This window comes from Theobroma umbraticum, unplaced genomic scaffold (genome assembly GCF_002168275.2).
Source record: "Theobroma umbraticum cultivar Fairchild unplaced genomic scaffold, ASM216827v3 scaffold_12.1, whole genome shotgun sequence".
NCBI classification, from domain to species: domain Eukaryota; kingdom Viridiplantae; phylum Streptophyta; class Magnoliopsida; order Malvales; family Malvaceae; genus Theobroma; species Theobroma umbraticum.
Window position 1 is genome coordinate 59605 of NW_018397269.1, and position 19966 is coordinate 79570.

General features: G+C 32.9%; 4 protein-coding genes across 7 annotated transcripts; 3 read left to right on the top strand and 1 right to left on the bottom strand.

Moving 5' to 3' along the window:
- The first annotated feature begins 638 nt into the window (after nt 1–638).
- On the top strand, nt 639–4719 carry LOC110426094 (COBRA-like protein 1). Of its 2 annotated transcripts, none has more exons than XM_021441187.2 (6): nt 639–1122; nt 2039–2115; nt 2486–2942; nt 3293–3449; nt 3561–3838; nt 4264–4719. In XM_021441187.2, exons 1-6 carry the CDS (start codon nt 1020–1022, stop codon nt 4554–4556), a joined length of 1365 nt encoding a protein of 454 aa, XP_021296862.1. In that variant the 5' UTR covers nt 639–1019; the 3' UTR covers nt 4557–4719. The 2 variants fall into 2 exon arrangements, with proteins under 2 accessions (XP_021296862.1, XP_021296861.1); XM_021441186.2 differs by having other exon boundaries at nt 641–1122; nt 2036–2115.
- Nucleotides 4720–5121: 402 nt separating this feature from the next.
- Nucleotides 5122–7569, bottom strand: LOC110426095 (COBRA-like protein 4). Its single transcript, XM_021441188.2, has 6 exons — nt 7288–7569; nt 7113–7192; nt 6452–6908; nt 6148–6295; nt 5784–6061; nt 5122–5687 (listed from the first exon to the last, which is right to left on the bottom strand). Exons 1-6 carry the CDS (start codon nt 7337–7339, stop codon nt 5404–5406), a joined length of 1299 nt encoding a protein of 432 aa, XP_021296863.1. The 5' UTR covers nt 7340–7569; the 3' UTR covers nt 5122–5403.
- Nucleotides 7570–10832: 3263 nt separating this feature from the next.
- On the top strand, nt 10833–11602 carry LOC110426097 (B12D protein). Its single transcript, XM_021441192.1, has 3 exons — nt 10833–10961; nt 11115–11203; nt 11300–11602. Exons 1-3 carry the CDS (start codon nt 10938–10940, stop codon nt 11445–11447), a joined length of 261 nt encoding a protein of 86 aa, XP_021296867.1. The 5' UTR covers nt 10833–10937; the 3' UTR covers nt 11448–11602.
- Nucleotides 11603–14162: 2560 nt separating this feature from the next.
- On the top strand, nt 14163–16994 carry LOC110426096 (PI-PLC X domain-containing protein At5g67130-like). 3 transcript variants are annotated; one of them, XM_021441190.2, is made up of 8 exons: nt 14164–14485; nt 14576–14698; nt 15012–15149; nt 15258–15356; nt 15440–15740; nt 15931–16154; nt 16254–16340; nt 16763–16994. In XM_021441190.2, the coding sequence occupies exons 1-8, from the start codon at nt 14399–14401 to the stop codon at nt 16793–16795; spliced, it is 1092 nt and encodes a 363-aa protein (XP_021296865.1). In that variant the 5' UTR covers nt 14164–14398; the 3' UTR covers nt 16796–16994. The 3 variants fall into 3 exon arrangements, with proteins under 3 accessions (XP_021296866.1, XP_021296864.1, XP_021296865.1); XM_021441191.2 differs by lacking the exon at nt 16254–16340 and having other exon boundaries at nt 14163–14485; XM_021441189.2 differs by lacking the exon at nt 16763–16994 and having other exon boundaries at nt 14163–14485; nt 16254–16753.
- Nucleotides 16995–19966: the final 2972 nt, after the last annotated feature.

Below are 19966 nucleotides of genomic sequence, written 5' to 3' on the forward strand. Positions count from 1 at the left end.
AAATAATGTAGAAATTTTTTAAAATATTATACCAAAACAATTCTATATACTAAATTATCTCTCCAATTTCTCTCACTATTCTCGTCTTCTACTAATTTAATTGTTAACAGAATGAGCTGAATCAAAGTACAAAACGAGAAACGATGACTTTTACATCAATTAAAAAAATAAAAGTGAAATAATGAAAATTTGAGTTGAACTTAAATTTGAATTTGATTTAACTTCATTAATTATTTAATTCCATTGTCAATTCAACTTCAAATTTAATTTATAAAACATTATGAATCAAGACCAAAATCAGGTGTAATCTTCAACAGATTACTGACTTGATTTGTTTACAATCTTAAATCTCAATGTATTGTTAACATTGTGTGAAGTATCTAGCCATGACCCTCCCCCTGCACACAAAACCAAAGAAAGAAGAACGAAGGGACAATATTGGAGAGAGGGGCTGTGGCTTTATTGAATGACAGACAAACCATTACCAAGCATTGCGTGGCACCGACTCCATGATCAAAGCGGTTGATGCCTGATTAGTCAAACTCGAGTAGCTGGGCCCCTCGTCCTCTAGAACATGGTGACTCCAAAGCTGTCATTTTCTATTGTCTCACAAACAACTGTCATGCGTCCAGACTATCTCAGCTGTAATCAGCCCACTTTTTTCTTCTTCCTTCTTCATGAAGGCAATTCAACCCCCTTTGTTTCTTTCAATTTTTAATTGACCAGCATCAAGGCATGCATGCGCGCTCCATCTTCTTTACCCTTTGTTTCTTTGCCAGCACACACTTTCTTTACCCTTCATTATTGTCCACTTAATTAAAGAAAATTTTACAGTAGACTTAGAAGTGTTCCACTACTTAAACTCGCTTCCGCGTTCTCTCCCTCCTTCTCTCTCTCTCGTCCTTTCTATCTCTCTCATTGTCTGAGTCTTCCCTGTTACAGATCTTGAGCCACAGTCAAGAACCCAAAAAAGAACAGACTCTTAAAACCCAAAAGAACAATCTTTTTGCAGCAAAGAAATGGCTAATCTTTTCTTGTTCATTGCTAGATCTTTTTTCAAGCTAAGTTCTTTTAGCATTTTGCTTCTCTTTTTGCTTTCTTTCTCAGGTTTAACTACAACAGGTTAGTAGAATCTTTCTCTTTCTTTCTTTCTTTCTTTAAAATGTTTCCATACTTGGAATCATTGGTTGGTTTTTTGTTGAGAAATTTGGTCTTTTTAAATAGTATTTTTTATTCTTTGATGAATTTGGGAAATGGGTTATGTGAAAGCTCTCTTTTTTTTTTTGTTTTTTTGACTCGTTTTTGATGTTATGTTGATGGTTTTTGGTTGGATTGCCCGGGATTTAGCTCTATAATTTTATATTTCTGTAATGGGCTATGGATTTTCTATGGAAAATTGGGTTCTGTTTTTCCAGTTCAGCTTTGCTTTGTTAAGTATAAAACTTGACTGCTTTTCTAGTGATGGTCAGAAGTAAAAAAGGAAATGAGGACTAGATTATTTTCTATTTTGAAATAATTTTCTTTCTAGACTAATGAACTTGCAAAGAAATATTATCTCTTTCATGAACAAGACAACTCAATTAACTGTGAATTAAAAATAATAATCTTTAGATTAATGGGTTAAAGAAAGTTCTGCAATTAATGATGAGGTTTGAGTAATTAATGGTTTATAGATAATGTTCAATTTAGAATAATAACTTCCCTTCCCTTGAAGAAAACTTAATTTTCTTAACATAATTCATAGTTGATGGTGTAATACACCTGTTCCAATGTCAATGAAAAAAGATTGATGTGAAAGACTACTATTAACACAGGTTTTAAGGCTGTTTGCTAGTTATGTCGTGTCATCTGTAGGTTATTTACCTAACACTATTCATTTAGCCAGAATATGAACTTTGTGAACCTTGGTCCTTTTATGCTTCTGACTAACGATTATCTGATTCTAATATTCTGCTTCATTTCTTAATGCAAGTTAATTTATCATAATTTAGGAATTGGGAATTAAAATTCTTTTATTCTTTTTAATTATGGTCAGAAGCCTATGATCCTCTGGACCCAAATGGAAATATCACAATCAAATGGGATATCATGAGCTGGACTGCTGATGGCTATGTTGTAAGTATTGTTTCATTTGTATTACATATTACATGCAGAAATTTCTATATATAAGAAAGGTTTTTGTATGCAGTGTGACAAAAAGTTAGAATTTAATAAATTGGCTATCTAGCATGGCTTGTACAAAAAAGGAAGTCTAGATATACTTTCTTGGAGGTGCACTTGCTTTGTGTTTTCAAAATTTTTTATAAACTAATGCTGGTAAGACTGAATATAATTCAATAGGTAGAAGTAAAACTTGGTTTTAAGTTAAGATAAACAAATGAAGAAACAACGGTTTGCACAATTGGGCATTATTATCCCTTAAGCATGATTCACCTATTGTCTCTGTTGGCTGAAAATGTGATTAGCATCTCAATGACGTGAGCAGGCAGTTGTCACAATCTATAACTTCCAGCAATACCGTCATATTCAATCACCAGGGTGGACATTAGGATGGAAATGGGCTAAGAAGGAGGTCATTTGGAGCATGATGGGAGGGCAAACAACTGAACAAGGGGATTGTTCAAGATTCAAAGGGAACATTCCGCATTGCTGTAAGAAGGACCCAACAGTTGTGGATTTATTGCCAGGAACCCCTTACAATCAGCAGATTGCAAACTGCTGTAAAGGGGGAGTGTTAAACTCATGGGTGCAAGATCCAGACTCTGCAGCAAGCTCATTCCAGGTGAGTGTAGGTCAAGCCGGAACCACAAATAAGACAGTTAGAGTACCCAAGAACTTCACTTTGAAGGCACCAGGGCCTGGTTATACTTGTGGACCTGCAAAAATTGTGAAACCCAGTAGATTCGTTACTCTGGACAAAAGAAGAGTCACACAAGCTTTGAGTAAGTTACTTGATGAAGATCTGGAATGCTATACACATATTCATGTTCCTTTAGCTAATCTGCGTGTCATGTTTCTCATCACTGAACTTTGCTAAAATGATATTCTGAACTATACTACAATTTGCTTACATTGTTATTTAGCCAACTTATTACAAAAGATGTCCGTAGTGGATATGGTTTTTCTTGCTGGCCACTTGTTTTATTGACATAGTGCATTTAATAATTGCTATATTGTTCTTGTTAAATGCTTTGCACAAAGAGATGTGTGGAAGCAAATTTTCTCACCTAGAATATAACTTGAACTTGTAGTTATATAGATGGTTGTAATTGACGTTACTTCTTTGTGACAGTGACATGGAATGTTACATGCACATATTCACAATTCCTAGCTCAGAAAACACCCACTTGTTGCGTCTCTCTCTCGTCCTTCTATAATGACACCATAGTACCTTGCCCTCAATGTTCTTGTGGCTGCCAAAATACTTCTCAGCCAGGGACCTGTATAGAGTAAGTTCTCTCAGCCAAAAAAATGATACTTGTTTCTTGGAGTTTTTGTTGGTTGGGATTTCTATGCTATTTGTTTATTGCTTCCTAAAGCTTTTTGTTGCTAATGTACAGTCCAGAAACTCCACATATAGCTTCTGTTATTCCAAGTACAGGGAAAAACAGCTATACACCTTTGGTCCAATGTACAAGCCATATGTGTCCAGTCAGAATTCATTGGCATGTGAAGCTTAACTACAAGGAGTATTGGCGGGTTAAGGTCACAATTACTAATTTCAATTACAACATGAACTATACACTGTGGAACTTAGTTGTGCAACATCCCAACTTTGACAATCTGACTCAGATTTTCAGCTTTAACTATAAGTCTATAACTCCATATGCTGCGATAAGTAAGTTCAATCACTCTCGTTCACTTTTTGTATGTTTTGTGCTCTTTGCATCTTATGTCATAAAGTGGAATGGTAGTTTAGATAAAACGCATTTTAGATTCTCTGTATATCATTTGATGGGAGGAGTAGGAACTAAGAGCGGGTGCAAGGTTGGTAAAATATTCAGGAAAATAAAACATGTATGGTGAGACTAATTGGTCCATGCATGATCTGGATGACTTAGTGCATGAAATCTGTGAATCAGTTCTTAGTTTCTGGTTGATTTTGTTGTTTCAGAGTATGCATAGGAGCAAATGTTACATGTAAATAGGAAATATGCTAGTTTTCTCCCTTGCTTCCAAACTGTTGAAGAATGAAAATTAAATATTCATTTTTTAAAAAAGTTACTAAAATTATAAATTTTGTCTGTTCAATTATTTCAACAGATGATACTGCAATGTTATGGGGTGTTAAATTCTACAATGATTTGCTTTACCAAGCTGGTCCACTTGGTAATGTGCAGTCAGAGCTACTTTTCCGAAAGGATAAATCAACTTTTACTTTTGAGAAGGGCTGGGCTTTCCCTAGAAGAATTTACTTCAATGGAGATATTTGTGTTATGCCTCCTCCTGATGCCTATCCTTGGTTGCCTAATGCAAGTTCCCACCAGTTTATCTCTACACTTAGTCTGTTGATGACTCTCCTAGCAGCAATTGCATTTTTATTCGGATATGCATAAACTTCAATCATTGTTGTACTGCAAAATCTGGTTTGCTACCATTTTTGACTAAATGAGTTCAACTCTAGAACACATAACTGGCACACCAAGAAGTTCCCCTGTTTGTTGTAATGAAGTTCAGCATTTCAAGTGAGTCAGGATGCGGTGGTTTCTTTTTGATGTATGGTCGGTGAATTCACTATGATTTGATCACTTGTGCTGTTGTATGCATGCTCATTTCTGTTCTTAATCATCTGATTGTAGTATTTCCACAATATTTTATGATAGTTGTAACAAAAATAAGTCATTAACATAGAAAATTTAGCTAATTTATGCTTGCAGTGTTGTACTGGTTGGTTTTCTTCTGAATCTTAGTTCGACTTATTATATTCGTTTCATGATTTACTGAAATGTTGAGGGCAGTCGTGGGGTAAAATTAAATGCATTTCATTAAGGTGCGTCACCAACCATAAAGGGAAAAAAAATAGGATGCATTTCAATAGGGTGCATCACCTTTATACATTAATGAGAAAACCATCTGTAAAGCATCTTAAGCTTAAAGATATCTTTGGGGCTTGGGTGGTAATAAAGGGTGAACTATGTTGAAGAATCTATTTGATGGCATTGCAATACAAAAAATATAAGAAATTCATGAATAATTTTTGTTATGAAGAGGGGGTGCATATAATCTCTCTGCTCACGAACTCGGATACCATTTAGATAGAATTTTGTTACAAGATGATTTTTTTGATTCGTTTAAAGAATTTTGAATCTGTATATCTATGCTCCCTGTTATCTCTGGTAGAATCTCCCCAGTCAAAAACTTCAAATGCTACTTCCCCCACCAATTCATACTCCATGGAAACAATCACCAAAAGCTCATTAACAAGAAGAGGATTGCAGCAATTACTGTTGCGATGGAATATAGGTCTTGATGGGCAGAATTTGGTAGAAATGGGTATGTATCAGGTGGGGGTAGCATGCATTCATCACCATTGAAGTAGACTTTCCTTGGAAACGCCCATCCCTCCTTGAAAGTGAAGGTATTCTTGTCCTTCTGGAGAAGCACTTCGGATTGAACATTTCCAAATGGCCCTGCTTCCATCAATAGGTCATTGTAGTACTTCATGCCGTAGAACATCCCCGTGTCGTCTGTGCATAAATAAATAGCATGATTAATTGTAATTATCTGATAATAACATTTGATTGAACTGAGAAATGTAAGCAAAAACTGGTTAAGGCACTCACTTATTGACTCGTAGGGAACAAGGGGCTTGTAATCAAAACTGAAAACTTGTGTTACATTATTAAGATTAGGGTGCTGGACAACGAGGCTCCAAAGTGTGTAGTTCAAGCGGTAGTTGAAGTTGGTAATGGAGACCTTAACACGCCAGTAGTCCTTGTAGTTGAGTTTGACATGCCAGTGCACCCGAACTGGGCACATGTGGTGCGTGCATTGAAGCAGCGGGGCATTATCTTTCCTTGGAGTGTTTACTCCCACCATTTTAAGAATCTTGGAGTCACTCCTGCATATCATCATTCACCGTAACATTTTGATGCTTATGCTGTCTGATAAGTAAATCAAGTTAAGGTATCCGAAATGGCAGCTTACTTGACACAGTTGTTTTTCTTCTGGCATCCACAAGCACAAGATGGGCAAGGAGTGATGGTTTCATTGTAGAAAGACGAGAAAGACACACAACAATTCGGGTTTTTCCTAGCGAGAAACTGTGAATAAGTGCAAGTCACGTTCCATGTCACTGCATAGAATAAAGACATGATTAATTACTGTAAATTTGGATCACCTTACTTTGTTCAGGAGATCAATATGGTTGTACCATTTCTAAGTCTACTCGTACTAAACAATCTTCCATGAATTACGAAAAATCTAGATCATGTGAGCCAAAAGATCTTACTGAGGGCCTGAGTTTTTCTGCGGCGATCAGGGGTGAGAAAAGTGGTGGAAGGCACAACCTTTGCTGGACCACAGGTGTATCCTGGTCCTGGACCAAGTAAAGTGAAGTTCTTGGGAAGTTTCACAGTCTTGTTTGAAGTTCCGGCTAATCCAACACTCACTTGGAAAGCTGAGACAGCAGCTTGAGGATCTTGACCCCATGCTGAAAGCACTCCACCTTTGCAGCAATTGGTGAATTGTTGGTTGTAAGGAACACCTGGGAGCAGGTCTACAACTGTGGGGGTTTTCTTGCAGCAGTGAGGAATGTTTCCTTTGAACTTGGAGCAGTCACCTTGCTCAGTAGTTTGAGCCCCTACCATGGACCATAGAACTTCTTTCTTAGCCCATGTCCACCCCAAGGTCCACCCAGGGCTCATGATGTGCCGATACATTTGAAAATTGTTCATTGTTACAACAGCCTGGAATATGTCATTAGGCAACATAAGCTCAGATATTGGCTATCTATGATCAGTAAAACAGACATAAATCTTAATACGATCAGAATCTTGGATAATGAATTAATATTTATCAGTTTAGTCTCTTTGTGAACGAATTCTAAGAGAGAAAAAATGCAGACCATTGATGATTGAACTTAATTTGGCTGATGAATAATTAGCACTTACCACGTAGCCATCTGGCGTCCAAGACACAATATCCCATTTGATAGTTACATTTCCATTTGGATCCAAAGGATCATACGCAGCTGCAGCCACAAAGCAAAAGAAAATGCGAGCGCCATTGAATAAACAGAAATGAACGAACTGAGAAAAACAATTCAGGAGCTAAATAAATGTTCACCTGCATGAGAAAGGAGAACAAGAAGAAACAAAGCCGAGATGACAAATCTCATCTCCACCGGGTTGTAGCAATGGCAGGGAGTTGGGTTCGGTTTTGAAGCAACAATTTTCCGCAACCCGGGTTTTGGCAACTGCTGAATCCAAACTCGAATGTGTCCTTCAACAATGAAATGCAACTGCAAAGGCTACCATATGTAAGAGGAAATGTCGGTTATGTAAGAGTGTTAAGAAAGATAAATAACATAAATTTTCCACATTTCCAGTATAGGAATTATCTAGAGTTGGGAGGATGGCTTACCTACTGGTTGTTAACTACTTGAATCGTGTCTTATGGTTATATACATCTCTCTCAGCCTTCTGGTTTTTCGCTTTCCATATCTTGAAGCAACTGCTAGGTTGAGACTAAGCGGGAGACTTAAAGAGTTGTCTGAGCACAACATCCCACCGGCCCCCGTTGAGAGTGACTTTTGACAGGTTTTCTAACAAGATTCATGCTATTTCCAGAAGCATTCTCTTTTCCATATATAGAAAAAATAATCAAATTTTCCTTATTACATGTAATTCGCTGACATAAGGCGCTTGAGTTTGGACTGTCCTGCCCTGGTTAGGAATAAGGTTCAAGCTCAGCCCATTTTTTATCCGGTTTAAAAACCCATATATATAATAATTAAAGTTAATAGCCAAAACCATTATAATAATGAGAACATTCTTAAGCTTTTGAATCACAATTTTCCTTCCTTATATATTAAAGCATCAGCCGATGGCTGCTTTCAATCTTTCAATCACTTAATTCTGTATTTTCGTTTTTCTATAACCACTCAATTCTTTATTGGTCTTGCATACTAATAAGACCTATAAGAACTAATTTTGTGTATATTTTTTTACCTTTTTTGGGAGTATGAGTAATGAGGTATGAGATGAATAGGTATTTCGAATTTTTAATTTTAATCTTAATCTTTTTGAATAGAGTAACAATTATTGGATTAAATTCAAATCGTCTGAATTTATGTATTAATTTAATTTATTAAAAAATTTGTCAATTTAAGATTAGAAAATAAAAAATGATTGTCTGAAATTAATGTGTAAGAATAAGAATAGATGCAATTGAATGCAGAGGCCATAGTTTATTTGTAACCAATATTGTCTTTGAACATTTGCATAGCTAAAGAAATTAACATAAGAAAATGAATACAAAAGAAATCATTATTCAAAGCTCTGATTTTCTTCCCACGTTTTCGTAGAAGCAGAAGGAAGAGTTAGAGGCAAGTAAACAGTGTAGGGACAAGTAGTGAGTTCCCTTCCTATAAAAGGACAAGCCAACAAATCATTTGAATGCTTCAACAGTAAAATTTCTCACATGCATGCTTCTCTTTCCGCCTGCAGTCTTTTTCTTTATGGCCCCCACCCCCCTGGAGAGGAACGAAATGCGAAGAAGGAACTCTCTCAACCATGGTTCCCAAGGGCCATTAATGGTGAAACTAGCAAAAACTGAAAGGAGGTAAAGCACCAGCACTTGAACGAACCTCTACTCAATCGGCCTAATGCTTCTTGTTACCCCCACCTTTCCATAGGAAAGTTAAAAGCCATGGCTTCCATCTCTCTTCCTTGCCTTTCTTGCTTCTGACCTGCTTGGTGCATTCTTTAATCTGTTAGTCGCCATTTTCCAATTTATTTCCAACTCATTCTACCTTCTCACACGATTAACTTATCACAATCGGCATGTTTATGCTGCAACACTAGTCTATTAATCTCCCATTTTTGGGTCTTAGCCTCTCTATTCTCTAGTATTTTACTCGTAGTAAATGAAGGTTCAAATTATATGGCTGCCTCAGAATTTTGTATGTAAAGCTTAGAGTTAAAATGCATGATATTCACACATTTGAATTTGCTTCATTAATAAGAGTCTTTCATTTCATGCATCATTTAAACAATAGAAAGAATCAAAGGTAATGATGAAATGTTAGGTAAATCTCGAAATTTTGAGTGAGTCTTGCACTTTTTCAAGCTTCAAAGTTCAAAGTAATCATCAGCCATAGTTGGGAACTTAAGAAACAATGCTATCACCACCCCATTAATGCATAATCTACCTATTCAGTTACTAATAGGAGAAGTAGTAACTTCCATTTTAAAATTCTTAACAATAAAATGTTCTTCTACCAAAGATTGAGCTGGCAGATATTTGGCTTTGAGACTTAAGCTCCTCATCTACATTATATAGGTCTGTTTAATAACGTCAATAATAAATTTAAAAAATCAAAATACGAGATGCATTAAAAATTATGCATAAATACTTTAAAACATTACTAAATAAAATTTAAATAAATTTTTATTTTTCTATTATATTTAATTAAATTTTTATACTTTTATTTTAAAATCAAATTAATTTTTATAATTAGCGATTGACTAACTGCTAGTCAAAACGTTACTTTTTATTTTATTTTTATATAGTGATAATATGACGTTGATGTAAAAAATTAAAAATATCATATAAATATATTATGTTATCATTTACTATGATATATTAACATATCATGTCAATACTATTTGATATGAAAATGATAAATGAGATTTTAATTAATGATGTAAAATAAAAATATAAAACTATAATTATAATAATTTTTAATCATATGTCCAATCTTAATTCTTTAACTTAATTGACGATTCAAGTTCGATTTTAATGCCATATATTAACAACATTTGCAAATGCCCAAGTTTAGGCCCAGCCCCAACCATATAAGCCTTGGACCTTGGGCTGAACCAATCATCTCCGAGTTTACATGAAATGCAGATTCAACTGCTGAACCTCTGACGTCTGGACAACCTATTAAAGATATTTCCTTCTATATCTGTTTGAGAAATCCAGCAGAATTAGATTGCCAACAATATATTACAGACTGGGTGGAAAAGGAAAAGGGAATTTTACCACAAAAGTAAATATTATTTGCCCAAATTGTGAATTTTTAACATGTTTTGAAGGAAAGAGTTAAAAGAGAGGATAGTATAGTAGCATTGCCAACCTAGAAAGTGAATGACAGCTACATCTTTTTTTTTTATTTAATGGAAAATTAAGAGATGTTAGAGATAAGAAGATAAGCTAGATTAATTATTCTTAAATTAATAACCATGTTGTAAGGAAAGATATGTTTGGAACAGCAAAAACACATAAAAGTCAAAGTCCATAAGAAAATTCTAATCCACAAAAACAAACTTCCTAGTCATTACCTAGTAAAACACTGCGTTGGTGGATGAGTTTTAAGAGAATCAGAACATTCTACGTAGTCTTTCAAATTAAACCCAACTTGTCAACCCAATCAAGGAGGCTAGAAATGGCTTATTCCAAAGTTATCAACTCAGGAAAACAAGAGGCCGAAGCACCTGGTTTTGGTATCGATTGTGAGGGTAGAGTCAAATTGTTAAATGTAGCCCACTGAAATGAAACACACGTCTAGCCAGCCAGGTAAGCTTCCTAGGCTGGCTCTTTCAAATCCCATTAACACTATAAATACTCAAAGGGCACTGAAATGAATTTCAAATAGTAATATAATCAGCAAAATCTGCCAGGTGAAGCAAATCCAGTACCCCTTTTTTGGGAGTGTTTTAAGGTTCATTTTCACAGGGGAAAAGAAGAAGAAGAAGAAGAAAAGTTTTCTGATGGGGCGTTGGATGAGGCCAGAGGTAAGGAGTAGGCAAAATGGTGCCAAATGCAATGATTCGTTTAACTTTATGTGAGAGCGTTTATTGGAGCTATCTACCACATTATTTTTGTTTGTCCTACGAATCACTTGTCACGTTTTCCATTTTTGCTTTGTTGATGGATTAAATATTCAGGTGTACCCCCTATTGGGTGCCATGACCTTTGTAACAAGCATGTGCATCTTTCAGCTTACAAGGAATGTTTTCCTAAATCCTGCTGTCAGGTATATAAGAAAACTATAATCTCCTTCATAAATGTTCTTCTAATTAATATGTTTTAATGTTTTGGCTTTGTCTTGCTCCCATTCTTAATACTGCAGAATCAACAAAGCTGACCGTAGCAAGGCAGTGCTAGAAAACTACGAGGAAGGAGAAACATATGCTGAACATGGACTTCGCAAGTTCCTCCGAACCCGCCCGCCCGAAGTCATGCCTGCCATCAACCATTTCTTCTCTGAAGATAAATGACCTATTCAAGCTAAAACCATCTCAAGCTTATTGCAGAAATTTGTTTATGGAAAAATGAAATGACAGTCTTCAGTTTTCCTTTCTTTTTGGGGTTTGGTTTACACAGCATTTAGAATCATACAATTAAAGATTTTCTTTATCGTTATATAAATAAAATAACAGACAGTTATTTGGTTTTCGTTTACTTATTTTGCATGAATATTATTTGATTATGGATCCTTAATACGATGGAATTCGGCTGTATATATACTATTCCGGTTTGAGGGTTTAAGTGTTTTTATGCATGGTGTATGCATTAAACATAAATACATTAATACTTTTGCTTATATTTATAAGTGCCAAATCCTCTTGTACATAAATATTTTGAAGTATTTCTATGTATCCAACACGTATTGATTAAAAGAAGGGAGGCTTCTCTATAAAAGCGGGGGTCACTCTTGGAAGGTTATATATGCGAGTCTCTATTTGTTCATGTTAAAATGCAACTATAATGTTGTATCGAATCCAATCTAGGAGGGGATTATTTATGGTAACAAATTTGTATTGAAATTACATTTTTTTTAATTAAAAAATTTAAAAAATGAGTACAATAACTCGATCAAAGAAAAAAAAAATAATTAAGATGTTAAAATGTGAAAGGGAAATCTTAAGGATAGTCTAATTTTTCCGATCCTATTGTGGGAATACACTGCGGACATTTGATTAATAAATAGCTTATCTAATCTAATAGGCATAATTTGAAAGTAATACTATAATTTCCAAACCGTTAATCAGACCTTGGGCCTCTTTACTACTGGCCCGTTGACGCATAGCTGGCCTCAAAAGACCTGTTGGACCTTCTTTTAAAACAAGCTGGGCCTTTGTGTTTAATAATTAATATGGTGCTTGAGGCAAGTACTAAAGCAGTTTTGGTGAAAAAAGTTACAGCATCTGATGTTTTTGCTACAAACTAATCAACAAGCAAGTAATTCTAAAATATATTAACAAACTCCTTAAGGTTAATCTAATTATAACTCAAATGATAAAGTTTATCTAATGCAAATATAATTACGATGAGAGTAACTTAACAAAGGTCATAACATTCGATTTATTATATTATGAGCAAAAGCAATTACGATTAAAATATTTGAAATTATTAATTCTTGCCTAAGTTTCTTCAAAAAGAAATTTTCTTGCATAATTTATTAATAAATTCAACCCTTTCAAATGCTACTCTCTCCTCTTTATATATATATATATATATATATATTAAATGCCATTTAATTCTCTTCCAATTTTAGTCCTTAGATTTATAAGAGGCAATACATTTTAAAGGTATAAAAAAAGCTTAAAATAAGAATAAAAGCCATGAAATGAATACATTATTTTTTAGATTAAAAATAAATAAAATAAAATAAAATATATTAATTACAAGGCATAATGTTTGAAAAAGCCTTTTAACTAGTTAAGAAATTTTAAATAAGCCCTTATTTTTTTATTATGTTCAATCAAGCTTCAATACTTTTATTTTAGATTAAAATAACCTTATGATTAATAGTTGATTAATTTTTATTAATCAAAAAATTATTTATTATTTTATATTTATAAAGTATTGATGTGACGTTGATGTAGAGGATAAAAAATATTACATGGCTATATTATCGTCAATTATTAAATGTTAACATGCTACATTATTATTAATTTTGACATTTCAGCACCTCACGTCATAAAATAGTAAGTGACGTTTTGATTAAGTCAACTATTAATCATAAAAGTTAATTTGGTTAAAAAAAAGTATAAAAAATTAGTTAGCTCAAAATAAATGTATAAGGACTTAATTGAACGTAATAAAAGAATAAAAACTTATTTAAATTTTTTAAATAATTTAAAAACTTTTTAAAATATGATACCTAATTAAAATAACTTATGCTATCCATATTTATATTTGTTAAAGAGTTAATTCCAATTAACGGTGTTATTAACTTTTTTTATTTTAATAGTTTAGCAGTTGTTACATCCTTAATGAAATTAAGATTTGAAATTTGAATTCTCATTTTCATTTGAAACTCGCATATATATTTTTTAAAAAATAAAAAATATTACATCATAATTTAACAGAAACAATAATTGAATTTTGAAATGAAAAATTCAATAAACATTAATTTTAAAAAGAGTATTTAATTTTATTTATAAAAAAGAAGTTCAATATATGACTAAGGACCGAACAATCTTGCGCTCATATCTCTTCATTATTCAATTGACAAATGTAGATGGTAGATTTGACGTTGTAGAATTAGGCAAAAACAATATAAACCTTCAATTAATGGAGAATACAAAGTACTCCTACGCTATTAAATTTGACTCGTTTTTTCTCACTCACTGCCACATTGCTGGATCGGATCAAATTAAAGCAAAACTAATACTAACTCAGTGACGTAGATGAACAGCCATTTGTGCTACTCGTAGAAAGGACAGAAACAATAGTAACCAATTAAAGAAGAAGAAAAAGTAATTCCCTCAGTTTTAAACTTTAATTTAAGATTTCTTGTTGGAGCTCACTGTGCATCCAACCTTTGAAACCATCGATCCTATGATTGCAACTATAGAATTCTTTTATTAGGAACTCTTAAGGTCGTAATCTTACCCGGTTCATAGCGTAGTAAGCATGAGTATTGTGGAATAGAGTTCACATTTCGTTGGACTCTGTTTAACAGTTATCATTGACTTGTTGCTTCATACCATTGTCTTGGAGTGGGTTGCCAACCGCTTTCCAGTTTTCTTGCTTTTTCTATATATATTCTATGTCGAAGCATCATGCTTGTTTCTCATGAAAATTCTCCTTTGTTTTCTCAGCCAAAGCTGGAAAACCCCGCAATTTTTCCCAGAGAAGAATCGCTTTTCTAGGATTTATTTTATTTAACAAGGATTGCACCTCTGCCTCTTCTCTGTTGCAATCCTTTCAATCTCCAACTATGAGTCTTTATCAAAATTTGCTTCTTCTCACAGCAGTTTCTCTGTTTCTAAGTGTTGCTTCAGCTTGCTCTGATGGACAGTGCAGGGTTTGTCTCGAATCTTTCCATCCTAATTGTATATGGTTTTAATTTGTTGTACTTTTGGAATTCCTTAGTGCTCTTAGTTACAATATGCAGTTGCTTGATGGATGTTCTTCGGATGGAGATTGCGAGGCTGGACTCTATTGTTTCGCTTGCTCCCAAGGATTTTCAGGTTCCAGATGCGTAAGATCAACCATTGCAGACCAATTCAAGCTTCTGGTTAGTGATGAGCTAACAAACAACTTTTTCTTTCTCTACTTCGTTGAAGAAATGAATAAGGACAACATAGACATTTATGGCTAGCTTCAAAGAAAGTCACAGCCGCATTAAACACTTTCACATCAGTAGGCCTGGTACACAATTCCTAACCGTTTGCTCATGTTGACTGAGCCATGGAGCCAATCTCTTGGCCCATCAATTATGTCATATTGGTTTCTTTGGCTACCGCTCGGATTTAAGATCTCTTAAGTACTTTCAGCCTTGTCACTGACAAATGCCACTTGCACATACTAATTCTTCCGCTTCTGGATAGAACAACTCTCTTCCTTTCAACAAATACGCATTCTTGACAACCCACAATGCTTACGCCATCGACGGATATCCTTTGCATACCCCAGTTCCTCGAGTTACTTTCACCAATCAGGAAGACAGCATCACCGATCAGCTCAATGTATGTTTTAATTTTCTCGAAGTGGCTTTTCATGTTAATTAGTTCCTTTGATTACTTATCTACAGAGCCATTTGCTACCTTAATTAAACTAGCCTAGTCCACCTGCAGAATGGGGCCAGGGGATTGATGCTTGATACGTATGATTTTGATGGAGATGTGTGGATGTGCCATTCATTCGGAGGACACTGTCATGATTATACTGCTTTTGTAAGTATATTTTCCCTTATTAGGTAACCCTATCTTACGTTACGGTTGCCCTTTCATATGTTTCTTTTTAATTGGCCTAACAGGGACCAGCCATAGACTATTTGAAGGAAATTCAAGCTTTCTTATCAGCAAATCCGGAGGAAATTGTTACATTGATCTTGGAAGACTATGTTGGTCCAAATGGATTGACAAAGGTCTTTACCGATGCTGGCTTGATGAAATATTGGTTCCCTGTATCAAGCATGCCTAAAAATGGTGAAGACTGGCCTCTTGTTAGTGACATGGTTGCTAAGAACCAAAGACTGCTTGTTTTCACTTCAATTCAGTCCAAGGAAGCAAGTGAAGGAATTGCTTACCAGTGGAATTACATGGTCGAAAATCAATGTAAGGAATCCTAATTATGTTACACATTAAAGACTAGTTAAAAATATGTAAATAAATAAAATTAGATTGTGCAAATAACTAAGGCTAACAATTTTAAACATTTGCTAAATATATATATATATATAAAATTCTATTTTAATGAATGGATTATCTTTTTTAAATATCCTTTCCATGAATGTGAATTTGGCAGATGGGGATGGTGGAATGCAAGCAGGAAGTTGCTCGAACAGGGGAGAGTCATCAGCTCTGGATGATACGAGCAAATCTTTAGTATTGGTAAATTACTTTCACTCAGTGCCAAGCAAGTCAGCGACATGTAAGGACAACTCGGGGGATTTGATTAACATGCTTCACACTTGCTATGGTGCTGCTGGCAACCGTTGGGCTAACTTTGTTGCAGTTGATTATTACAAGGTATTTTAACTCTAAATTACTTCTTTGTTGTTAATTTGGTGTGATGGGAGAAATATTAAACCCTATATATATATACACACACTTGTTTGGTTTGCATAGAGGAGTGAAGGTGGAGGATCATTTCAAGCTGTGGACACTTTGAATGGGAAGCTATTATGTGGGTGTGACGATATTCATGCATGTGTGGTAAGCCAAAATTACATTACAAATAATGTCATGATTAGTTCGTAACGTATTAATATTAACTATTTTTTAAATTTATATTCAATTATCTATACTTTTATAATCGTGAGTTTCAGATTTTCTATTTATGTACTCTTTTTTAAAATGATCTTTCAAATCATATATTGAATTTTAAATCTTATATATGTATGTTAAATAGCTATATCTTACTTTTTACAAAAATAAAAAATATTGCATGTTCATGAAAATGAAAAATTTGTAGTGTTGGCAAAATTTATGCTTAGGGCATTTTTCATCTCATCGAATTCACTTCTCTTAGAAGTATGGTTCCACTGTTTTGGACCTTGTGCTCAGAAGTAGCAGCGTACTCAAAAATAGTTACTCCGTCTGACAAATGAAAATGCTGTGTTTCTTCCTTGTTGCAGCCTGGATCAACTTCAGGGGCCTGCACACCATAATATTAATTCCAGCTAGAGGAAATTCAGGGATGAGGGCTTCATCGAGATTTTTGTGAAGAAGGTGTTTTTAGCAATAAGATTTACTTTTATTCACACAACTTTTGAGAGTAATTGTATATATCTACACATGCATGATTATATAACATCTATGCTGAGTTCATGTATTTAATAAAACCTCTTGGCATCCTTATCTACACTAGGGTTTGTGTGATTGTGTTGCTTGAGGAAAAGTCGAGGATCTCTCCACTACAAAACATCATCATCATCATCATCATCATCATAATAATAATAATAATAATAATAATAATAATAATAATAATAATAATAATAATAATAATAATAATAATAATATAATCAAATCTTGTTCAAATCAAATTTAAGATTTGTTGTAACATTCAATAATAATAATAATAATAATACAACCAAATCTTGTTCAAATCAAATTTAAGATTTGTTGTAATAGTCAATAATAATAATAATAATAATCATCATCATCATCAAATATTGTTCAAAGCAAATTTAAACTTTGTTGTAACATTCAAGTTCATTACCAAAAAAAAAGTATTATTGACAGAATATTCAGCTGATAATAAATACTTTTGATTTCGTAAATAAAGGTATTGCTTATGATGGTCTTCACATCGATGAAGATTTGAGTAGGTTCTGATACTGTTTGGCATTATATTACATTTTCAATATAAATGATATACCTATTAAGTGATGGAAAGGAATACATTTATTTATTAATCCAAGACCTATTTCATCTTTTACTGATATGAAATTCGTGACACTTATAACCATATGTAATTTTTACAAGTGGTTGTTAGTTAAAATTTTATTATGCAAGTATACGTATCAAATAGATAGTATATAAGCAAGCAGAGTATCGATCCCACAGAGAATTGATTTAAAATTTTACTAAGTACTAAAATTAGAACAATTTAATCTTATCCAAACAATCAAAACCAATTGACTAAATTAATTAACTAAAACTAATTAACCAAAATTTAAAATAAAAAAATCAAAATAATATTAATTTGAATAAAAATCAAATTAAACAAGCTTAGGATTATAATATTTTTCACACTTCATCTAAATCTTAACTTTCTTTTTTAACTTATTTCAATGAGTTGAATTGCTAACATAGAGTCCTCAATTATTTATGAGTGTCTCCCGACTAATCTTATAAAAATTTTCATTTTAACTAAAACATTATATCCCTATATGAATTGAAATTAAAATAGACTTATTAAGTTGAGGCTTAAATTTGGCTACATATGACCTATAGATATATTCCTATCCTATAAGCAAATCAATTAATATGATCATATGTTTTCAAGTTTGTTTAGGTTCTTAAATCAATTTCAATGATGATTAGACAATTAAATTATTAAGAACAAATTAGAATAAATAATTCAAATTTCATTAAAGATAAGTAAAAAAAGATTAAAAATTTAGATTACGTGTGAGTTCAATTATAATCCTGGAAAAGGAAAATTAGCTACTCATGATTGTAAAGATAAATAACATTATATATAATTCAACCATTGAGAGTAACAAGAAAAATGAAAACTAAAGAAGAAACAAAATAAATATTTGCAGCCTTACTCTTCAAGTATCAGCCTTCACTTTTAGCTTCTTAAATCTCCAAAAGTTGTCTCTTTTAATATCTTTTAAAAATATCTTATTTATACTAACAAATTTAACCTAAAGTTCACTATGTTGACCTATGATTTAATTGGGTGTAAAAGTGTACTGAAAGGCCCAAATATCAATTATTAGTTTTTAAAATTGTCATTTTGGCCATAATATGTCCAGCCATTTTTCAATATGATTTTCTCTATCTTCGAGGTAGAACTGGGTATAGTGATCTCATGAAATTTTAGCTATGTCTCTTAATTTTCTCATGGTTTAAGAATCCTAGCATTTGGAGTTCGATAAGACGAGTTATAGTTAAAATACTGAAGCATATGCAAACAGACTCACAAATCTTTCAACATCTTACTTTCCAAAATTAAACCCAATTTGCTTAAATCCTACAAAAATATAATAACTAATAAATAATAATCAAATTAAAGGAAATAAATATAAAATTAAAATAATTTAGTTAAAAATAAACTAATTATAAAAACAACTAAAAATAACTAAATTATAATTAAATATTAAAAACTTAACTAATATTAATAACAAAATTGGATAAAAATAATTCCATAAAATAGAATTATTAGTGGTTGCAAGTGTCATTTGTCCTTAAATTTTTATCTTTTTGGATTTTTTACTTTGTGAAAATTTAATTTTTTAACTTGAAAAATTTTAACATAGTAAAAGCAAAATTTATGAGATGATTGAACAAAATCCCATTGGGTTTCATGGGCCTTGAGAAGAAAACAAAACTTAAGAGTCAGTCCAAAGAAAAGAAAATCGGATTAGGTTAACAACCCAATTCGTAAATCAAGCCCAATTTGATTCAGAGCCGAAAAAAAAAAAGACAAATAATCTCGAAATAATTTAAAAATTAACAGCATAAAATGTAAATAAGTAATTGAAAATATGAACAAAAGAAATAGAACAAATGAAAAATAGTCAAATTTATAAGAAAAAAATGGAAGGTTTACATCATTAAAAAAAAAATTAAGTTCCACCCCCTTCTTTCTTTTTTTGTTAATATATCTTTCATCATCATTTACATATACGATCTCATAGATAGATGTATAAAAAAATAATAAGGGAGAATCCAGTCGTCAACACTACACTTGAAGTCTCAAATAGCTAAAATGAATGTTCTTCTTAGAAAGTTAAGAAGGCCCATAAAACCTTTGACGCACAGATTGAAAGCCTGGCCCTTTATCATCTCTCCTAAATGAGCTTCACACTTATGACTCTTCTTATAGAAATTGGGCCTACTGGGCTCCATACAAATCCAGAATCAATCAATATTTTCGTTTGTTACTGTTATTCATCTGCATCTACATTCTATTAATATTCCTTTTCTTCTGTTTTTTTTTTCTTTTTCCCACTTAAGTTTAATAATTTTATTTTATTCATAGTTATTACAACCATTAAAATACTAAAACACACATGGGTGTATAAGGACACTAACTGCTCCCATGTGCAATAATACACAAGTAAAAGACAACTCAAATTTCTTTAATTGAAAAGACAATGTAATTA